We start from the raw sequence: 17,058 nt of genomic DNA, 5'->3' as shown, positions 1-17,058 counted from the left end.
AAAAAAAGCAAACTATAATTCAAAGCAAATTCCCAAGAGTGCAACCTCTAGTCTCACAAGTGGTTCAGTTGGCTCAAACACGTCAACTAAGAACACAGTGAGTCACGTCTGCATGATGAGGGCTGCAAGCTGCAGGGGTTCCTTGACCAAGCTTGTGTCTTACTGTAGCAACACCATAACAACCCCAAACAGGCAGCAAGGGACTTCTTATAGCAACATTTCTTATTACAAGCATATAATTAAAAGTAATAATAATAGAACTCAACCGTCATCCTTCAAAGGAAAAGTTAGATGGCCATCAGTGTAAACTAACAAAGTTTTCAAGAATGTTTTAGAGCTCAAGACATCAAAAAAAAAGAAGAAAAGAAAAGAAAAGAAAAGAAAAGAAAAGAAAAGAAAAGGAAAGGAAAAGAAAAGAAAAGAAAAGGAAAGGAAAAGAAAAGAAAAGAAAAGAAAGAGACAATCAAGGCTTTCTTAATTCAAGTGTAAATAAGCTATTTTCTCCCACATATTATGAACTATGAACAAGGCTGGGTAACCAGCCTCAAATGAGCCAGCATTGATGGTCAAAACCAGGTCCTCTGTCAGTAAACACATGAATTACTTGAAATAAGGGAGTAAGGCCACACTGCCTGAAAGTGTCACTGTCATTCCCACCTCCTGTACGACACTCTCACACCATGGAGCATTCTCTGGTGTGACTGCCTCTATACAGCTACAATTTGCAACTGCATAATGGGTAGCACAAGCTTATTTTAAAAATACACAAAAAAAGGGAAGATTTGAGGATGATACTGAAAAAAATAGCAAACTTGGCTATTTCAAATAAAAAAAAAATCCAGACACAGAAGATCAGAAACAAGCATACAAATAAAAAAACAGTACACAAATGCTCCATACCAGCAATATGACAGCAATTTTGTGAAGTGATTTTAATTAAAATTGTGGCTAATTAAAAAAAAAAATCTGTTTAAATAACTCCCAGAATCCCTGAATTCTTTTTTTTTTTTTTTTTTTTTTTAACTTTTTCACAAACATACAGTGCAAACATTGTAGTGAAGCCAAACCAAAATAAATAAATAGAATTCTACTCACTCTTAGTCCTGGAAATCCAGGAGGACCAACACCACCAACAATTCCCTTAAAAGACAAATAACTTTAGATTATCAGTATTTTAATATTTTAACAAATTATCAGTTCTAGTAAGATAAATAAAAGTGATCTGCAAAGTAAACAAATTGGGATTTATCTAGGGAATTCCTGAAATGTGACAGCTTAGCACTATGTAAGGGAATATACTTATTGAAACCCTTGACTGAGGAATTAGATATTTGCATCATAAAATCATTCCTGCATTAGCAAGGAATACCAGATTTGATATCCTGATATTTTAAGAGGGAAGAAGAGAAAAACAATGGAGGTGGTGGGGGACTCCATGAGACTCTATGAAGATTTCTTTAAAGATAAACAGGACACCAGCCCAGTTCAAAGACTGACATTCGTAAATCACATTTAAAGGTTTTATTCTCTTTATGGAAAATTATTTCTTGATATGAACTAGATTATTTGTACTTTATGTAGCAAGAACAAATGTGACTGAACAGAAACAGAGTACTAATACCTTCACATTTCATAGTGTTTTTTTATTATTAATCCATTGCAGTATACAAAAATGTTTGATTGTTTCAATTAGTGGAACAACAACCGTCTCCGCTGCATTCAAATCCAGCTCAGCAGAGGCTGAAGTTCTGCACAGTGCCAGCTCGATGGCCGCCCGGCCTCTCCGCCCTGCATGCCAGCGGCATCGCAGCCCTCCGGGCCAGCACCCTTCCCGCAGGCTGTCCCCACCTCGGAGACCAGCCACGCAATGGAAATCCTACCGAGGGCTCCCCGCAGTCCGTCGCCGTCCAAGCTGTGCCCGCTCAGAAGCTACCCAAGGGGCAGAGCCGCTGGGCACGGCGCAGGGGCTCCTCCGGGCTCTGCCCTCTCCTCCCGCACCCACCTCCGACCTGCCCCGAACTAACTGCGGCAGGTCGGACGCTGCAGCCACGTCCTCCAGAGCAGACCGACATCCTCAGGGAGCCGGGAGGGTGTTTGTGGAAACGGGCAAGGCATTGCTCTGCTTCATCGAAGGAACTGGGCATGGAGACAGACGCCATTAGCCGGGGCAGCGCAAGGGAGGAGCGTCTGCCCGCCAAGCTCCTGCCAGCGCAGGCCTCCCAGGCAGCCCCGCTCCCCACCGCCAGCTCACCAACAGGCTCTGCGAGCATCGCGTTAGCATCGCGCCGGGCTGCAGCCCCCGCAGCTGCGGCCCTGGCCCCTTGCCTGAGCAAGCCCTGGGGGCGAGTCTGGGGGGAGGCAGGCAGAGGGGCTGCTGCCTGTTTGAGGAGGCAGTAAGAGCAGCAGCTGTCTTGGCAGATTAGAAGGAACTTGTTTGCAAATGTTTGTGTTAAAACAGGCTTCTTTGTAATGTGCAAGTCTGTAATTTAGGATCCAGGCCTTCTGAGCTTGTTTCTATTAAAGTACTGTTGTTCTTCAGATCCTGTGGAAAAAGCATATCTGCTTTTCAGGAAAGGAGGGGGATCTGGGAGTACCAGCAAGGCAAGGGAGAACTCACCCTTGTATGCCATTTGCAAAGCAGCTGGCCCCACTGACAACCCCTCAGAGCACTTTCAAGATGATGAGCACCAGGCTGACACCACCTGAGCTTCCCCCAAGGGAAACTGCCTCAGAAACCAGAAATGCAAAATAATTTTCTCCCGTGTTCCAAAATGCTGGCACCAAAGGATAATAATTGCACCAGCAAAATTCATGGAAGCTCTTCTAAAACAAACTTCCAATCCTGGGGTCAGGAAAGGGCAGGCCTTTAGAAAGGAGACCAGCACTGCCCAGCTGCTGACCATATCTGAGCAGCCTTCAGAGGCCAACTGATAGCAGTTTCCAAAGTCGACCCAGCAGTGAGAGCAGATTCAAACTGCCGTTTGCTCATCTGGCCCAAAGCCCTTTACACCAGTTTCCCATATCAAAGGAAACCTGAGTTTGGAGTCTGCAGCCAGAGCTTCTCTACAAGTAGGGCAAGACAGCAAAGCTCCTTTGAGGACAGCCCGTAAAGCGACGTGACGGTGCCCCAGTTTGAGCACTGCACCACCAGAGCACTTTAGCCTGAACGTGCTGCCAAGGACGGAGCTGTTACCATACTGATTATAATGCACTAAATGACATACTAGCAAGCGTATTCAGTAACATTCAAAGGATAAAATCAACTATCAAATGCATGAGCAGACAAAAGCCTGGGTTTTGGCACACAAATTCAGAATGCCTTTTTTTAATGGAATCCTAGAATTATGGTTTAAATAAAGAATGTGAAAATCATATATCCAATGCAAGAATTTCTGAAGGCAAAACACTAATCAGTAATGCAATAGGGACAGGAAAACATCTGATTCTCCAGGTAGCCAGCACCTGCAGCAGTGGAAGCTACGCGCTCTCAGCAGCTTTCTGGTCTTTTTCCCTTTCATTTTTACACCACTGCTCATTACAGTACTGACCTAGCACTTTCCACATAAAAGTAATAGAAATCTTCCTGTAGGCTTCAGAAAATTGCTTTTCAGGCAAAAATTTCCTTTTTATTTTGGAAGGGAGTTAATCATGAATGTTACATATTTTAATCACATTAATCAACACAATTTGATACTTACAGGATTCCCATCTGGACCAGGTGGTCCTCTATTTCCAAAGTCACCTGGAAAACCCTAAAGCAGAAAAGAGAATACTTGTTCTTTATGATCCAAGACACAAAAGGTGGTTTGAGCACCAAATTCCTACAGATCTTAGAAATTAAGATACCAGCAAGGGGGTTCAGGAGAGAGATGGAGGGAAGGGAGAGGGGAAAAATTTCAGCTGCGCTGTTCAGTTGGTATTTTGTTGTCTTCTAAAATCTTATCCAAAAAGATGTAACTATATAACATAAGTGAAGGATAAAATCAGACAAATGAGTGCTTTGAGAGCAATATTACAGCAATATAACTCAGATTGTTTGTGCTTGAAGTCTCCTATCTCCCTGCTTGGTGCTATTACCTCAAGATTAATGTTTTTTTCCTGTGGCCTATAGAATTCACTAAAATGTTGTCTTTCACTCTCCTCTCACTCTTCCCAAATATTAATGGCTTCAGACTCAGTGTGACAAATGTGCATTAGAAAACAAATTTTCCACTCTTCTGGCACAACACTGTCTTACCAGTGTGAACACTTGCCTTCCTCAGTCTGCATCTAGAGACTGAAACAATAACGCCAACAAGACACGGGGAAGCCTCATTCATTTTATCAGTGTTTTTGCTTTAGAGCCTAGGCTATCAGAGATAGCAATCCTCCTTAAACACAAGGATGTAGAAGAAATCAGATTGGCCAAGTGAAGTGTCAAAGCTTCTTGCAAAGCAAGAAGCAAAATGAAATGGAAACCCCCCACTTTACTGGCACTTTAGTGCCTTATATAGAAGGCATCCATATAGCTGGATAGTTTCTTTTCTTAATGAACAGGGAATGCATATCATTCCACAATATTATAACAATAGCAGTCAGAAAGACAGTATATAACTGCAGCAAGGAGGTGGGAAGATCATCCCATAAAAAAAAAAAAAAAAAAAAAAAACTTTAAGGACCGCTTAAGCCATATTAGGTTTAAATCACAATTTAAAACAAAAATTCTATAAAAATGAATGTAATTTATTATGTGTAAACAAAATATCTATATATACACACTGCCAAAATAGTATGTTGAAACAACTTAAACTCTTAATTCCTGACACCACTCATGATGCTGTGAATTAATCTGAGACATTCATAGCACTCCCTGTGCCATCTTTTAAAAACTGCAACACAGTAAAGGTTGTATTTTTGAACACAGAACTAACAAATAGACATTTTGAAAAGAGAAAAACTTGCTGAATTGAATGCACTTTCACTTAAACTAATTATAAATTACACACGTAATTATTAAATATAAACTACATGAGTAGTAAGCTAATTACTTTATGATCTGATAGTGTTATACTGAATCAGTGGACAATCAGGCAGTGGGAAGAAAAAATCATACTAGCAATGAAATCAATGACATTTTGCCACTGACTTTGAGGTGTAAAGCTTTTACCTTGGGAGTATTAAATGAGAGACATTAGGTTTCATTAACATGTCAAATGCTCTCCAGAACAATTGTGGGACTTTATGCACTGCAATTGCTCACTGCAAAAAACCCAATTTACCGTCATGCAATACTGACATTAAAAATACAGAATATCTATGGTGCTATCAAAGGTTACGTAACGAAGTGAAAAACATATGGAAATGGAGAAGCAGATATAACATTAACATGAAAAAAGGAAGTTACACTCTTAGGGCTTCTAAAATAGTGATAATTTGCCTGCAGATGCAACTTCAAATCTTTTGACTTTTCCTAGATTGTACAGGCCGTGACTTCCTTCCAATGAAATGTGGAAATACGTGACTGCCCAGGCTGGGTTCAGCACAGAGAAGTCGGAGAGGAAGACGTCATACCTGTGCTGCCTGATCCAGTCGGGCTCGCGTCCCCGGCGGGGCCTCTGCCTGGCAGAAGGCCAGCTCTGCGGCACTCCTCGCCCTCGCCGCGGCCCCGGGGGCTCAGCCCGGACAACCCCTGCCTGCGTGACTCGCTGCGATCCCCCTCTCGCATACGGGGGCAGCGCGCCACTGTGCTGCAAACTGGGAATGCTGGTTTGCTTTTTTTCCATCCCCTTCCTGCTAGGACAGAGTTTCTGCCACCCAACTCTCTGCACGTCTCACCAGTCTATGTTTTCCAAAAGACAACTTCAAGCTTTTTTTGCATTCTCTTACAAATTCAGCAAAGCAAAGAACAGGAATGCCTCTCAGGATCGGGTTGTGGAACTCGCAAATGAGAATCTATAGCCATAGTCATAAGGTCTGACATGTACAGACCTTTCTGGTATTACTGTCTCACCACTTTAACAGTAGAGGTTCATAGGCTAGTTGTCAATATAGCAATTTCATTGATTCAATGTATACACCATTGGCCAAATTTTCCCATGGAAAATTTCACACATGCAAAACAGGTATTTGACAGTGCCTGTGTTGTTAAAAGCTACCAGCTCATAACATGTAGACAAAGATTTACTACCCTTTTTTAATAGCATATTTTGGTTGCACTGTCTACCGTAGGTAGGAAAAAGGCAAAATTGAGATAACAAACATGAAAATCTTAAAAAAAAAAAAAAAAAAAAAAAAAAAGGCATCAAAAGGGAAATGGAGAATGCAATGGGACAGTTTTTCCAGCCGCCAGATCACAGATGCAGGTCACAGATGATTATTTACATAATACAGCATGCCACAGCATGCCACGAATTATGAAGGAGACAGATTACCCACAGTCATCATAACTCCATTCTCAACAGCATGAGTCTTCTAACTGATGCTGATAAAACTATTTTAGTAAGTAGAAAAAGAGAATTCCCAACATAGGAAAACAGTCAGAAAAGTCTAAAATTGGAAGTAGTATAATAGTACTACTGTGCAACAAATGTTTTATTACATCAATATTATCATCTAACACATTACTATAAAACATATGAAGGAAGACTATTCATAATTTTAATAGAAAACAGAAGCTTAACTGTTTTTGCACAGTTACAGTGGACTAGACTAATAAATTCTTGGTGCAGTTTATAAGGTCTGTCACGTTGACTGCTGGTTGTAACTAGTCCCATATAGAAGAAAACTATGTAAAAACATTCCCACTAAATGTGGTCAAACTACGTACGTAAAAACACATCATAGTAGAAAGACAGACAATACTTAAAAATATGCAGAATTAGACAAATTTTGTACTATAAGCATACAATGGAAAGAAATGGGATACATATGCTTTGCCTATAAAGTATTTTCTTTAAAGTGTACTGCATATCCAACCAATCTCAAATTCAAACAAATCCCCACTCTGTAATCTTCACGATAAAGATTTTGGCAACTGAATATTTTGTTCCATTTCAAATATGCCAAACATTACAAATACTAATAACTACTCAGCAAGCCTGCTAAGTGGTGGCATTTTGAATATCAATGGTACAATCCCTTGTCAAATATACTGCCTGTCTGTCTTTCAAGATGGTAAACTAAACATCAGCAAGTATAATTGTCTATCTACTATCTTTCTAATGTGCTCTTACTGTAGTCTTCAATGCTTATTAAATATTCAATTAACTACTGTATTTATCCAGTAGAAGACCACAGTCTCCACTTCTTTTATACTTCAGATTACTTTCCAAAAAATGAGATCATATTCAGGATTTGTTTTCTTCCAGAAGGAACTTTGCCAGTCAGACTATTCTTTTTCTAGCATTATTATTGACAGAAAACTTGTCCAAAGAAGTAAGTTGCATCCTAGACAAGGCCAGGAGTCTGATTTCAGGCACTATGCAATTCCCATGCCAAGTGTCCTTTAGTGACAATGCCCTGCCCCAAATCACTGGAGCTGTTAACTCTCTGACAACGTCTTTTGTCACAGGGTCCACCACAGCTATCGTTATCTGAAAAAAGACACATTCTCTAAGTTTGTGATCCAGCAAAGCGCTCTAAGTCAGGCTCCCATTTAATCACTTTGCTGGATTGGTCAAGTAAGTGTTTTGTAGGTTATAGAAAGGCTTTGAAATGAGCTTGGGATTAAGGAAATGACAACATTACAGAGGAATCGGTACTAAATAAAGATTAATCACCAACATCGCACAGAGGCACTCTCAGTGATGTCTCTTGTGTATGAAACCATTTCAGAGTGATTTTTATAATTAAGCACAACCTGGTATTGAAGCTGTGTTCTTGTTGTAAATGAAAAATAACTGCTCAGCACAGTGCACATAGCACCAGCTGACAGGGATTGACACAAACCACCGCACTGGCAATCAGAAGCAGTAGTGACACCTGCCACTGAGAATGAGATGATTATAAAGATAAGGAAAGAGAGGTGGCAATAGGGTTTTCAGAGTACCCTATTGCCACCTCTCTTTCTTTATCCACCCTGAGCACAAGCCCTCTGTTTTCCATCCAGATGCTTGTTCTTCTTAAATGCTTGGTGTGACTCACTGACACAACACCCTACCAACTATTGCAATATACTGATGGCACAGACCAGCTCTTGTAACTTGCTCAGATGCACAAAGTAGTAGTGTTTAATTCACATTATAGGTAAAATATAATATATTCAAAAAGCACAGGAGCACCCTGTCCTATTAGCTGAATAATTAAAAAACAGAACCTTACTTTGATGTTATAACTTAGAATTTAATGGCAGCTTCAGAAAGAGTAAAGTCTTTCTGTTTAATGACACTTCTCTGTGTGCCTTTCTTTACACCAAAAGGGCCTTTACTGAAGGCTAGTGCCTTTTTCATATGATGGTAGGGTCACACAGCAAACAAAAAATAATTAAACGGAGTTCTCTTCAATTTTTATAGCATACATCAAGGGCCAAGCAAGGGGAAAGGCAACACTACTGCTGCACAAGCATGTTCAAAGTGGTACCTGAAAGTCATCTGAAATGCTAAGTGCAACTGAGTGCATGACTGGGGAACGCTATTGCTGTTTCCAATAGCAAACCACAAGTAAGTTAAAACTGGAAACTCCTGGATAGCTTCAAAGACCTAAAATAATAAGGTCGCAGCAGAAAACAAGAGACTTGGCATAGAAGATATACCACAGGAAATATGTAAACCTTGATAATGTGTGCTTCGAAGATTTGTGTTTATTCTCAGCTGTAGAAATATATGGTAAGTAGAGGATAGCTTTAATTTGCCATAGTCCAGAAATATCAGACATTAGAAGCTGCTAATCTGCATTTAAGCCAACACAAAAATTAAACTTCTCAAACTTGCATCATATCTATACTTTCTGCTAACGCTAATTTTGAGGAATATACTTGTGTGCTTCTGTCATCTTTTAACCCTCAGGAAGCTGATACTAATAACATGGTAAGCCTTGTGGCTGATTAAGTGTTGTTCACTTCAGAACTTGTGCAAGTTTTACCCTGCACAGAATTTTCAGTACTGCAAAGTACTAGCTGGAAACAATAGAAAGTTATCTGCAGAAAATATAGGAGTAACATTTTTCAAATTATGTAGTGAATGACAGGTGCATTTATGCTGGCAGCAGAAATCATAAGTGTGGGAAGCCTTACCTGTCTCCCTTTAGGGCCTCTTTTGCCATGGATGCCTGGAATGCCCTGAGAAGAAATAACCCACCATAACTAGATTTTCTTTTCTTCAATAATTTAAATTCAAGTAATTAAACTTCCACTTGATTGGAAAAGACAGTTTGAGAACAAGTACCATAAAGAAAAGATTTGAGCAAAGAATCATAGTGCCAATGCCCTATAATGGGTGGGGGAGGAGGGGGGTAGAAACACAAACTGTGCTAGTCTTTAGTCTGGACATATCAGCTGAACTATGAAGAAGGGTCAGATCCTGATTCCATTAAAGTATATGGCCAGACATCCTTTGTGCTCAAGAGAAACAAGAAAAAGCTCAAGCGTAGAGTAACAGAGATTGAGATTGCTACGAACAATTTCATTCTAAAAATTATCTGGCAACTGGCAAATACTGACTGAGAGAAATTGCTTTAATGAAAAATACTCATTACTGAACTCAGTGGTAAGAAAAAAGACCCCTAATCCTTGCAGATCTAGATTAAATCTAATTAATAATTTACAGGTGACCCACATTTATTAACTTCAGTACCATCGTATTTCATTGCTTAGACTAATTTGATATGATCTATTTATTTATATCATATTTATAAATATGATACATTTATTTATATTTATTTTCTCCATATCAGTTTTGTCTTTTGACAAAGACTCAAATGAAGAGTAATATCTTTTGTATTTTTTTTCAGGCATCAATTCTAACACATTACATCCTTAAGATACTGCATTTCCGCACACATTCCAATATTTCACTGATGTTTCATTAAACCACTGACGTTTCATTAAACCTACCCTTTCTCCTTCAGGTCCAGGTTGTCCTGTCCCGCCTGGAGGTCCAATGAAACCCTTAAAACACAAGAATACTTCTTTTTAAAAAGGCTGGCTTCCCAGCTACACTACTTGTTCCTCAGTATTGGTCAGCTGCGAGTTCAAGATCCAGGGATTAAATCCAGGCTCATTTGAAATTACTAGTGAAACTCATAATTTACTCTCCAACTAACTGCAAAAACAACTCGCTATGATACAGGTACCAAAAACAGTAACCATACAAAGGAAGTGCTCCAAAAAGTCACAAAGTTGCATCAGAGAGCTCTAATAAATGAAATATGGAAGAGAAGCCACTGAAATTTACCTTACTCATGAAATATAATCAGAAAAAGATGTTCCTTATCTTTTTTAACTTTCCTGATTACTCTTACATGCAAATGTCCCAGAAAGTTTACCTTGTCATAAGCAGAATGTTTTCCTTAAAAATCAGTCACGATATATTTCCTCTCCTACCTTCTCCCTCAGAAAGCCAGAAATACATCCTCACTTCAAGAGTCAGCTTCCCTGTGGTTGCGTGGTACCATATTCCTTCAAATGGTGACTAAAATTTGCTGAGAAATAGGTTTTTTCCTAAATCCATTGCTAAATATAATTGTTGTTTCGGTACGAAATATCAATGGTTCCTTCTGCAGAGGACCCATTGTGACAGGCGACACGCTAATCGCTGGGTAACAGAAAGGTCAGATCCCTGGGGTTTGCTCACAAGCCAGCCAGTTAAGCATTAAGTAAATGAACAGAGATAAAAACTAAAATAAAAAAATCTGAAATTAAGATATTCATAAGTGAAGAACTTGTTATTTGAGCCCTTTACAAAATGCTGTTCTCTCTGGCTGCCTCAAGAATTTTTCTTTCCATCACTACAACAGATCTCAGTAGAAACCTCACTCTTCCTCCCTCTCCCCTCCTCACCCACCCACCCCTAAATATCAAAGCCTATAACGAAAATTATAAAGGCAGAACATTTTTCTCGCTGATAGGAACCTTCATAACTACATGTTAAATAGAATATGTACAACCTTTTCTAGATGATAAAAGCAAGTCATGACAGACTGCTGCAATGCTTTTGAAGTGTTTCCTTCTCTTCAGGTCACCTTGTCCATTGGTGAGTCAATTCCCTTAACTGCAAAACTAGGAAAAGTAAAATGTGCAGAAGCTTCCAGTTCCCTATGCTTTAAATTATCCTCAGAAATATTTTTATTACATTTTTTAAAATGACTGCATATGCACAAGTGTTTTATGTGCTGGCTCCTAAGGTTTGTAAATCAATCCTGGTAACACTGTACTGTTTAATTTTGTTATACTCTGTTGTTTCAAAAGCTCAGTTTTCACGCTTCTGTTGTGGTGCACATATAATCTACTATATGGATATAAAGACAAGCTCTGTACTCAGTAGAAATGACAGTACACTTTACAGACAAAAGTACCATGAAGTGATTCTTCATTACCAGATTCATACTGAGATTGTAGCAAAATGTTAGTAACCAAAAAAAAATTCTTGTTTTCATACCTCTCTCTCTAGTCCTCTGAGTGTAATTAAATATTTTTTACTCATTCTTTGATGATATTATGAAAGACAGTGCCCATCTTGATATCCAACCCTAGTGAAAGCAAAGAAAACAAAGGCACTTCTTTTTTTTCCTATAGCTCCTTAAAACAGCTGAAAAGCAAAATATAGCTGTACTGTAGAACTGTTCTAAACTTAAAGCTCTAAAGGATCACGTGTCATAATACATGATCAGGTATCCCGTAACCATATACCTCCATGGCACAATAGTACATCGCTATCAACAGAGCTGCATCATCCTTTACATTAGCAGTTGCTTGTAGAATTCATATAAAGGAATATAGGCCTTAAGACCTGACAGTTGTTTTTCCCCTAACATTACTCATACTATTAAAGGTTGGCCATTTTCAGCTTTGTATGAACAGAAAAAAGTAACTTTTCAAGAAGGGATTGGGATCACTTAATGTTATGTTTGTTGGGAAGAGAAAGAAACAAAATGCATTGAGAATCTGGGCAAAAATAAAGTGAAGAAATATAAGAGAGATGCAGTCCCTCAGGGTGCAATATCTGTGGACATTAGATCCTGACAATCTAATTCTTCCCATCATGGTAATGAAAACTGACACAAAGAATTAAAAAAAAAAAAAAAAAAAAAAAGCTTAAAACGCTGTTGCAGGTGAAGGCTTTGAGTAACCACCTTTTAAAAACAAAGACCAAAAACAAATCTAGGAACACAATGAGATTATTTTAATAGATGCTTGGAAACCCAGCACGCTGCTTAGCAATCTGCACAACATGAGTGCTGCAGAGCTGAGGGCCCGAGAGTGCCTCCTGAAAGGCCCCTTCAAATCCCAGATGCAACCAGCAACATGCAAGATAGGAAACCCATGTGTACTACCAGACCTTGAGGGTCACTTTCAAAGAATATTTACACACGCAAGCACATGTGCGCGTGGGCATGTGCCTGTTTAAAAAAAGAACAAGAAAAAAAAAGCCAACCTATTTTATTTCCTGGAACAATCAAAGCAAACCTTGAATCAGCAAAGCACTGAGATTTGAACCTTCCCTCCCTGGGATGAATGTCATTGGCTGAATCATTTTAAAATCTTGAAGATGATGACTTTTATGGGTTTTATGTGACAAGACTGTTTCCCTTTATCAACTGCTGCAGCAGTTACAGATTGCAAATGCCAGATCTGCCTCCCCTCTTGACAGCTTCCATTATGGAAATAATGCTTCAGGCAGGAAACGTCCGCTCCTCTTCACTCCCAGCTCACACACCCACGTTCAGTCCTGCTTTCCTTTTCTTGTCTGTACGCATTCCAAGTGAGAGGAAGAGCAACAATATGAGACTGCTCTATGTTGCTCGCTGCTTACCGTGAAAAAAAAAAAAAAAATCCTTAAACTTATTTTAAAAGTAACACTATGATTTCTCATTTGTGGATTCTGCAAAGACTGGATGATTCAGTGGGCATACAACTGGCAGGGCTGAATGAAACTCCCCAACCCCCCTTATGTATTGTATGTGTAAAAAATAGTCATGCATGCCAAAATGCTTAAAATGCTTACTTACTCTTACACCTTTAGGACCCGGGTTACCTTCTGGGCCAGCTAAACCCTATTACAAAAAGACATGACTTTTACTTCATTTTAACAAAACAGAAATGCTGTACTGAAAAGAACTATAACAGTAATTGTTAGCTACAAACTGGCAATACACCTTTCAGAATTATAGGCATTGAAGAGGGTGTCATCAAGGACATCCCCAAGGACCACGTTCAGAAAGGTTTCCCCTTAATTCGTACCTGAATCTCAGACAATAACTGAAATTTCATTTACATTAAAATTATTTCTTCTGGGAGGAAATTTTTTCCAGATCCAGTGATCTGGCATTATGGTGACATAATTTCACAGGATTTTTCATAAGCTTTTTTTATTTAGACACATTTCCAATTCTTTTCAAGCCAACGTCAGAACAGCATGTGCAGTCCAAATGGTCTAAAAATTTTATGTGATTAAACACAATCACATTATCATCTGCTACTATATAAAACATTTTAATGGTGTTTTAAAATATATAACCATTACAAACCTAACCTAATAAAATACTGAAATATTGGTCAAATTCAGCCTTTAAGCAGACAGGAAACCCACAGAAGTCAATAGCTGAATTTGGCTCACATATCTATGCACAGGGAAAATAATGAATATTTCTTCTTTATGTATTATTTGTATTACCACACCAAGGCATCAATACTTATATAAGTGCTTGTCTTTATAGAAAGATGATTTCCAGTTTTGTTGGTTCTCAATTACCTGAATGGGAAAAAAAAAACAAAAACAAAAACAAAATCTTTTAATATTCTGTATCTCCAAAGAGCTGAAGAAATAGTTTCAGCAGTAAAGTAAACATACTGGGGCAAATCAAGAGGAACTATACTGCAGTCAGAAGCTTCCTGTTGCGTCTGAACTTAAAACATAAAGAAGTTAACACAAAGAATAATAAGAGGTTTATGAAAGAGTAAAGTGTTTAGACATTCAGTGCTTTGGTAATGTGATTTGTGTGTGCCAGAAAGGTGTAGAATTCCTGTATCTAACTCACTCAGTGCCAAGTTTAAAAGGCACAAAGGGCTACCCATGAAAGAGGTGTGGTTCAAATATAAATGATACTATGCAAACCAATACATTTATACTATTAGTAGTTCCATAAGTGTTAGACATAATACTTTTTAAAAGTACATGAGTTCAACAAAGTAATAGGGCAACTTTTCCAAGGTAGATCAGACTAATGTTCTACACACATTAAACTACATTAAAATTAACTGCAGGGGTACCAGATGAGAGAAAAAGGGAATGATTTTAACTAATGCCCCATATCAAAAGAAAGAAAAAAAACAAAGAAACAAAGCTATTAGTATAGTTACTGCACCTGCCTGCCAGGGTAACCAACTGCGCCAGTATTGCCAGCCATTCCTGGAATTCCCTAAACAGGAAAGTAAAAAAAAAACCAAAAACCAAAACAAAAAAATGCAGTTAACATCAGGTTGGGGTTTTATTATTTTAAGTCCTCTTAATATGAAACAGCTTAAGCTCATTGAAAATTTGCTTTTTGTGCAAGTTAAACAGCAAGACCCTAAAACTTACTACACATGTTAGTCCACCAATTTCAGTTACCTCTCCTTGGAAAAGCATTGCAAGAGGAGTAGGCCAAGATGTTGTGCAATATGACAAAGCATATCACCAATTTCCAGAATAAAAACCATAGACTGTATTTATGAAAAGCTATTGAAGAGGTCTGTAGGAGACAGGTCCTTATGATGAAGTATCTGTACCGGTCTTAGGTATAATAGGATAAATGCTTTAAAACTTTAATTAAAGAAGAATCTGTGAGTCTTTACAAAGCTGAAATTCTTTGTCTCAGAATGAGGCCATTACAGCACTGGATTAGTCATGAATGTATTGAACCTCTTTCCATCTTTCTTCCTCCTAATCAAGTCCAAAAGTTATTTTTGTTGTTGTTTTATTACTTAACATTTGTGCATCTGAGTGTTTATTTTCAGAAAAAATGCATCTTTCTGAAACGGTGCCAAATGGGGTGGCCCCATCACTGAAACACTGGAAGCTTCACCCACCTCTGTTCAATTAATTTTATTTTAAACAAGCTAAGTCCATAAATTGGACATTTTCCCAGCCTGACCCTTCCACTCACTGTCATATGTCAGTGTCACTATAGCAATGGATCAGGACTTCCTCCCTGAGCTGTTCATAGTTGATTTATGGTGAAACAGAAGTCTTAGGAAGCAAACTCAGAAGTGCAGAGGCAAAAAGCTTGCAGTATTTTTTGTTTATATGAGCTGCCACTGAGCTGATTCTGTCACTTGCTTTCAACTGGTTGTGATTCTCCTTGTAACGGATGTTATGCCATGGAACTGGGATCCATCGTTTCCTATTCTAGCTCAGATGGATCTCAAAAAAACGTATGTAAAAAAGAACTCAAAAAGCAGCAGAATCATTGCATTTACAACTTCTCTTTGGAAGCTTCCATTCCCAGCTGTTCAAGGAATCCAGCAATTCACAGATTCAAGGAATGTTTCTCTGTAAAAGCTTCTGAAAATTGTAGACGTGCAGGTGCTACAGATAACAAGTAACTGGTCTAACTCATCACATTCCCCAGCCAGGCATGAAAATAGCAGCAATAAGTACTACTTCCAAAATAAAACACTTTCCTCCAAAGTGTTCTCTGGAAAAGTTGGTCAGAGTATTTTCAAAATAAAAACAAAGGAAAACACTGACAAAAGAAGTATGATAACACTGAGATATCAAACATTCTACATTGCCATTTTTCCTATATTTGAATATATCTAATTGCCTTCAAAGGAACTCACACACTTGATTGCACGAGTAATTGGCAGAATTACTCTTCAATGCAAGTCTCACTTTTTCCCTCCATGGTAACCAATCAGTCACTTTTCACCAGCAACTCCCTTAAAGCTAGAGGCACACTTCTCCTGAAGCTAACAATGCCTTTTTTTCCCACTGGCTATCTCTTTATCTCATTGCTAAATTATAGTCTACACAGAAAAATCCCAGTGGGCCTGTAATAAAAGTCACTACTCATTCAGTTAGGATTTGTGTCAAAGTCGGTTAAAGTTATGGATAATGTTCATGAGTTTTTATCTCCCTTCTGGTGACTATCATCTGTTATCATCACCATTTCCCTTTCAGTATTGTGCAAAAAGACACTCATGCTTCCATTTACACTGCAGCTGAAAGCCTTGTTATTGCTAACAAGATGCATCAGCAAGTGGCCATCTCTGAAACTCACATTCAGATTATGTCTTCAACTGGCACGGAAGTGTGAAGAAAGCACTGACTAACCATTTCATTTTCTACATGCTAGGAGATAAAAAAAACACATCAAGTCAGCAGGGGTTTTGAAAGAATCTGAACTGTTCCTCTAACAAGAATTTTACACCAAGCTCTGCCAAGCCAGTGAGGTGGTTGAAGAAAACAAGCTGGTCTTTTCTCTTTTATTTAGGACGTTTTTGCTATACTGATCTCTACAGAGTCCAAATTTTTGGTCGAGAACTTTTGATCATTTCCTCAAGCAGTCAACAATTTGCACTGATTGCTTATACTGAATGCTTACATAGGATTATGCCTTCCTCTATCCTCAACTGTTCATCCGTACAGTATAGTATACCGTGCGCTTTCATCACTTACCTGCTCACCCTGTGGCCCTTGCAGTCCCAGATAACCCTTGAGACCCTGCAGGTAATGGAACAGATGTGTGATAAATACAGTCAAACACACAAAATAGACCTTTTCTTCCCACTTCAAACTCCCTTTAAGAGTTTATTGAAACTTGTTTGCAGAATTAGTGTGGTTTACATTCAGCAGCTCATATGAAAGCAGAATAAGAAAAAAGGGGTAAGAAATGTTCATGGAAGTCTAGACAATTTCAAGGTATCAGTGTGCTTAAGATGGTCAC

At 38.7% G+C, this 17,058-nt stretch overlaps 1 protein-coding gene across 7 annotated transcripts in view; it reads right to left on the bottom strand.

The window, feature by feature from the left end:
• COL24A1 (collagen type XXIV alpha 1 chain) overlaps window positions 1-17,058 on the bottom strand; it is a 171,395-nt gene that overhangs the window by 100,545 nt on the left and 53,792 nt on the right. For 6 of the 7 annotated variants that reach the window (XR_010884897.1, XR_010884898.1, XM_067300976.1 and 3 more), the window contains exons 8-14: window positions 16,791-16,835; window positions 14,497-14,550; window positions 13,141-13,185; window positions 10,028-10,081; window positions 9,209-9,253; window positions 3,699-3,752; window positions 1,096-1,140 (exon numbers count right to left, since the gene is read on the bottom strand). Coding sequence is in view for 5 of the 7 variants with exons in the window: in XM_067300976.1 (XP_067157077.1) it covers window positions 1,096-1,140; window positions 3,699-3,752; window positions 9,209-9,253; window positions 10,028-10,081; window positions 13,141-13,185; window positions 14,497-14,550; window positions 16,791-16,835 (342 nt within the window). In the remaining 2 variants the exon portion in view is untranslated. The remainder of the gene's footprint in view (window positions 1-1,095; window positions 1,141-3,698; window positions 3,753-9,208; window positions 9,254-10,027; window positions 10,082-13,140; window positions 13,186-14,496; window positions 14,551-16,790; window positions 16,836-17,058) is intronic. The other variant, XM_067300975.1, reaches the window with a different exon arrangement.

The sequence above is a fragment of the Apteryx mantelli genome, chromosome 8 (assembly GCF_036417845.1).
Source record: "Apteryx mantelli isolate bAptMan1 chromosome 8, bAptMan1.hap1, whole genome shotgun sequence".
Classification (NCBI taxonomy): domain Eukaryota; kingdom Metazoa; phylum Chordata; class Aves; order Apterygiformes; family Apterygidae; genus Apteryx; species Apteryx mantelli.
Note: the sequence above shows the minus strand (reverse complement) of the source record. Positions and strands in the feature narration are given on the sequence as shown.